The sequence below is a fragment of the Mesoplodon bidens genome (genome assembly GCF_964165515.1).
Source record: "Mesoplodon bidens genome assembly, contig: HAP1_SCAFFOLD_1188, whole genome shotgun sequence".
In the NCBI taxonomy this organism is placed as follows: Eukaryota; Metazoa; Chordata; class Mammalia; order Artiodactyla; family Ziphiidae; genus Mesoplodon; species Mesoplodon bidens.
In genome coordinates, this window is record NW_027672239.1 from 33,371 (window position 1) to 39,301 (window position 5,931).

Below are 5,931 nucleotides of genomic sequence, written 5' to 3' on the forward strand. Positions count from 1 at the left end.
GTTGACACTCTTCCGACTCGGCTCTTTTTTCTGTGCATTGGGAATAAGGGCTTTTGTGCCATCCAGGGCTGGTGTAGGAGACTGGATGAGAAGTGCAGAGACTTGGGTACTGGAACAAAATGTGAGTCCCTAACAAACTGAGTGCCTAAGACAAGCCACACTCCCTCACTGGGTTCATCTTCCGTAAAATGGAAGAGCATTAGACCAGATGCTCTAAGGGTGTTGAGCAGATACAAGGTCCCCTCCATTCTCATGGCAAGGGTTCGTGGCATGGCAAGGGTTGGTGACTTCTCAACGCCTCATTTCCCATCCTCTGATTTCCCTGGCTAACTTCACGTCCTCATAGATTTTAGGCTTCATAGACTCGAAAGAAGTTGGAATCACACCTCCAGTTACCTGAATCCCTACCTGGAAGTCTCAAACTCCCTGCACTGAAAGATGTGTGAATTTTCTAGCTGTGGTTTTTATTTTCTAACTTCACAAACCTAAACTTTGGTAAAATAAAATTAAGTGAACTACTAAGAAAAATTTCAAAGGACACAAAATACAAAACCCAATTTTTGATTCAGTAAATTTGAATAAATGTATGAGGATCAGAGTAATACAGGAAAAATTTAAAAAGTAAAAACATGTTTGTTCACCTGAAACTAACACAATATTGTAAATCAGCCATACTTCAATTATTAGAAAAAAACCATGAGTTCATCAAAGGAGTATGTTGAACACGGAAAACACTTTCAAACGCCCCACTGTGTGGATCACCCACACCTGAAGTAGCTCTTCCCACCATCCCCACGGGGAACATCCGTCTCGGCTGGCCCAGTGCCAGTGAGAGGCCACCTGCTACCCCTGAGAGCTCCCTGCGGTGAGTTGGCTCTGAATCTTTGGAAGTTCCTTTAGGTCAGGCTGAACGCTGCCTTCAAAATCCAGCCCTTGGCTACTGGAAACCAGCAAAGTGACTAGGAATTTGTAGGTAATGCCCAGCCATTTCCCAACAAGAGGCAGAGTACCTGGAAACTGGTTCCACATGAAGGACTTCATGTCTGCCTGTGCAGGGTAGTGTCAGATTCTGCATTTACAACGTGGTGGTGGTATTTATTAGGAAGGAGTGAGGCGCTGAGTGACCTGTAAATAATGGCGAGAGCTGGTCCTCCTGACAACTTCTGGAGGGATTTGCTATTTGATGGAAAGTCAAAGAGAAAGACGAGTCACGTGGCCCAAGTGTCAGGACCGCACTCACCCACAGGTGTCCTGTGTGAAGAGGGGATTTCAGGAGCCAGCCTGTGCTGGGTGCATGGGTGCTGGTGTCAGGCAGTCTTGGTTCACAGACCACAGTGGCACTTACCAGCCGCGTATCCTAAATGAGTCGCTCGACCTCTCTAAGTCTCCATGTCCTATAAAAAGGAGATGATATCCCTGTGTGGTATTGAGAGTGGCCTAGCTCCTCACTAGGGCTTAATAAACTCTGTCTACTAGGATGCTTCTGTTCACAGTGACTTTACTGGGACACAATCTTGCTGAATTCCAACAAGCTCTTGGGGAAAGGCTCATGGTGTTGCAAGCATGACTCCAGGCTGGAGGTTCAGGTTTGATTGCAAGTTTACTGATCCACTGGCAGGGGGAGTGCGGATGCCCTGCAATAGCCCCCCTAGGATAAAATGCTGCCACACCATTTGGAGAAACACAAAATCAATGCCCACCCTTCCTATCACTTGATCTATATTGAACCAGTAACACAGTGAACCTGCAGGGGCGGGAATGATTGCGCCAGCTACCCAGAGTTTCAGCAACCTGCCTAAGGGCACACAGATCATATTCAGAGGTCTGAAGCTAGAGCAAGGCTGTCTCACCTCCTTGCCAAAGGTCGCCGATTAGGAGGTCACTGAAGGCTGAGTCCTGCCTATCATTATTCAGAGCTGGAAGTGTCCTTTCAGACAGTCTAGTTGTGCTTCTGGCTGCAGAGATGGGAGACTAAAGTCCAGAGAGGTCACAGAGCTATGCAGAGGGATGTGACTGCCTGCTCAGTGCCCTTCCCACTGCTGAATACTGAAAGGGAAATAACCACTTTTCATGCTTTGCTCTTTAATGCCAGGTCTGCCCATCACTTACAATGATCCCTTCCACGGGGTGGGATCTCATCCTTTGGGAACCTCCATCCTGGTGCAGGGTGGACTGGCTAGGGTCAGGAAATCCCCTGCCAAGTTTAGGCCAGGAGCACAGGGACAAGTGTGCCCATCCATCCATTCAGTAGTGCAGAAAAGAAGGAAGGATGGGAGGCAGAGGCCTGAGTTGGTCGCGGTGCTCTTACGGAGAAACGTTAGAGAAGCGCTGCCTAAGGACCATCGTGGGGACCAGGACAGGAAATGGTGGGGGAAGAGGGAGTCGGAGGATTGGTGGTGAAGGTCACATCCACCGCCGCTCTCTGCACACAACTCCCAGGATCCAGCCATGCCTGCGACGGGAGCGCGAGACTAGGGTTGCACACGGGCTCCGGAAAGGGGGAACCTGAAGACAACAGCGCGGGGGCCGGTGGTGGGGAAGACAGCGAGGATACAGAGGCTGGGTTGCTGGAAAATCCCGGAACAAGGTGGCTGCCGCCCTCGGGAAAATCGGGAGGGGCGGACAGGGAGGCTAGGACACCGCGCACCTCCTGGCAAACAGTCCCTACCGGCGAGCAGGCACCAAAGACGGCTCTCCGTGCGCAGAGCGGACCCACGTACACTGGGAGAATCCTGTCTCGGCCCCAAGGGTTGCTCACAGCCGGGGCCCCGGGCGCTGCGGGCGGGGCGGGCGCAGATCCGCGGGGCGGGCGCAAGGAGGGGGGTGGGACCTCTGCGCCCGGGCCGCCTCCTCTGGGTACAAACACTGCAAGCAGGCTCCTAGGCTCCACACGCCTCCCACCAGCTCACGGGCCTCTTGGCCGCTTGCTTTCGACCCCCGGCCTCGCCTTGGCTCCAAATGGACCCCAACTGCTCCTGCCCCACTGGTAAGGAACCCCTGGCTCTGGGCCTTGGATGCCCGCTTCTCAGCCCAGGACACACTGTCCCTGGGGTTAGATGAGGAAGAAGTTTCAATTTGAGCACAAGTGGACGGCCGCGGTTCACCCAGTGCTTTCTTCCCAGCCAGGGCAGCGACAGCATTTTTTTAATCTATTTTTTGTTTTGTTTTTTGGCTGTACCACTCAGCTTGTGGGAGCTTAGTTCCCTGACCAGGGACGGAACCCAGACACTAGGAAGTGAGAGCGCTGTCCCCTAACCACTAGATCGCCAGAGATTTCCAGCCTCTATTTTTGAAAGGGGAGTACAGAGGCTCAAGACTGCCTTTGTTGAGGTCACCCAGCAGGTCAGGGGATTGCTAGACCCAGGGTTTGGAGGAGGCCTCGGACTTGCCGGGACTGGATGGGAGGAGGGGACACTGCCTCTTTGGGGTTCAGGCCATGGGCCCTGGCCCCCAGCCCCAGTCAGCCTGGGCTGGGTCTGGAGCCTGGGACCTTCCCTGTGGAGTCCCATCAGGAGGGGACCTACTCTCCTTGGACCAGAAGAGACGAGCTGGGGCTTCTCTATCTGCCTGAGTGGACACGAGCTCCCAGGACTGGGTCCTGACGGAGGAGGGCTCAGGGAGGCATTGCTGACCGTCTGCTGTAGCTCCTGCATCCCTCTCCCTGCTCACTGCTGGCCTTTCCCTTCCTGGCAGGCGGCTCCTGCAGCTGCGCTGGCTCCTGCACCTGCAAGGCCTGCAGATGCACCTCCTGCAAGAAGAGTGAGTGTGCGGGGCCTTCTCTGGCAATGCGGGGTGTGGGCTGAGTGCGAGGAGGGAGCCCAGAGCTCAGCAGGCAGGAGCAGGACAGTGACCAAACTTCCCGGCACCCCCCTCACCAGGAAGGGACTCCCAATCAGAGCTGGAATCACCTTCGACATGACCGAGACCCAGGCGCGCACTAGAGAACAGGGAGACTGAGGCCCAGACGGGTCACCAACCAACGACCTCAGACCTGTCACTAGAACTAGTCCTCCTCCCTCCTGAGGCACGCTTCTGAATCCTCCCAGGGACTGAAGCACTGTAGGGACATGAACGAGTGACCCTGTGTGGCTTCTCGGACCTGGTGCAGCCCCTTCCTGTCGAAGCAGCCCAGAGCCTCCCTATCCCGAGCGGGAGCTGCTCTGTGAGGGGTTTGCCTCCACTTTGATCCTGAGGACTTGGCTCACATCACTGGTGGTGCTGGGGGCTGGCTTTGTCTTGTCCCCAGAGGCCCTGCTCAGTGTCTCTCCAAGGCGCTGTGCCCTGTCCTGGGCACAGATGGGGCAGGCAACCTGAACCTAGTGCCTGAGAGCAATTATCTCAGGACAGAGGACACCATCGTAAACTCAGGGTCTGGGCCTGAGGGCGGCTGGGGCCAGGCCTGGTGTTGGGAAGGGTGGTTGTGGACAACGCGTGGTCCGACTGCACGCTGCCCTTGCCTCCCCAGGCTGCTGCTCCTGCTGCCCCGTGGGCTGCGCCAAGTGTGCCCAGGGCTGCGTCTGCAAAGGGGCCTCGGACAAGTGCAGCTGCTGTGCCTGATGTCGCGGAGAGCCTGCCCCAGGTGTCAACAGGGCAACCAGGACAAACCTGCATTTTACCGTTTTTCATACAAGCGGACCTGACGCTACATTCCTTTTTCTATGAAATATGTGAGTTGTAATAAAAGTTGTTGACTTTATTCTGGCTCTGTCTTCCTTCTTCTGTCTTGAACAAAGAGACGCCGTGCCCATCAGGGCTGGCGTGGGGAACTGGACTGGACGTGCAGAGACCTCGGCTCTGGACCAAAGAGTACCCCCCCACCCCCCAAAACCCACGCACACGGAGCGTCTTAGCCCCTTAGGTTAAGTTGAGCTTCAGTTTCTCAGCTCCAAATGAAAGCCTCGCCCGATGACACAGGGCACTGGACACACAGAGGACACACTCCCTCTATTCCCCTTACGAGTAGGGATTGCAGAGAACGTTGTCCATTTCTCATTTTCCTTCTCTGGGGGCCCCTGCCAAACTCAGTCCTCGGTGATGAGAGCCTGGAAAAGTACCCAGAGGGGATGGAATCCCACACCCCTCTTGTTTGACTTCTACACGCGACTGGCGTCTAAAACACCCTGGAAAGACCTATTTGTATTTTCTGCCACAGTTTTAACCCTGGTCAGTAAAAAGAATCGCTGAGATAAAATAGAAAAGGACACTATATGTGACACCCATTTTTCCCTTCAACACGTCAAATCACCTTCATACGTGGAGGAGCAATTCTGAAAGCTGGACGCTTTCATATGCTGCACTTACATTGAAGGTGTGCCCGAGTCCTGGGAACGCTTCACAGACGCCCCACTGTGCGGACCACACACGCCTGGAGCAGCTCTGCCCCCTGCCTCCCCACAGGGAACATCAGTCTTGGCTTGCCCAGGGCTACTGACAGGACACTCGCCACCCGTGACAGCTCCCTGCAGGGCCTTGGCTCTGAATCTTCGCAAGTTCCTCCCTAGATCAGGCTGACATCTTCCCTTCCCTCAAATGCAGCCCGTGGCTACTTGACACCCCGATAGTGATTTGAATTTGGTGGGAATTTCCCAGCTGTTTCCCTGAGACTTGCTTTCAGAAGAAGGACCTCATGTGTTCCTCTGCAGAGTGATGGTGGTGCTGCAGTGCGGAGGGCCTGGTGCTGTTTATTAGCAAGAAGCGTGTGCTGAGGGAACAGGTAATATAGTTCAGGTGTTGCGCCCCCTGGCGGTCTGGGGAGGGAACTCCTAGTTGATGGGCACTCGGAGAGAAAGAGGAGACACGTGGCTCAGAAGTCAGGAGCAAGATTGCCCACAGGTGCCCTGTGTGAAGGGGGGCATTTCAGGAGCCGGCCCGTTCTGCGTGCGTGGGTGTTGGTGTCAGGCACTCGGGTTCACAGCCAGCATGCCACTTCCT

At 54.7% G+C, this 5,931-nt stretch overlaps 1 protein-coding gene across 1 annotated transcript; it reads left to right on the forward strand.

Annotated features, from left to right (window-relative positions):
• Window positions 1–2,845: 2,845 nt before the first annotated feature.
• LOC308610458 (metallothionein-1E) lies at window positions 2,846–4,711 on the forward strand. Its single transcript, XM_081259589.1, has 3 exons — window positions 2,846–2,986; window positions 3,694–3,759; window positions 4,466–4,711. The coding sequence occupies exons 1-3, from the start codon at window positions 2,959–2,961 to the stop codon at window positions 4,555–4,557; spliced, it is 186 nt and encodes a 61-aa protein (XP_081115715.1). The 5' UTR covers window positions 2,846–2,958; the 3' UTR covers window positions 4,558–4,711.
• Window positions 4,712–5,931: the final 1,220 nt, after the last annotated feature.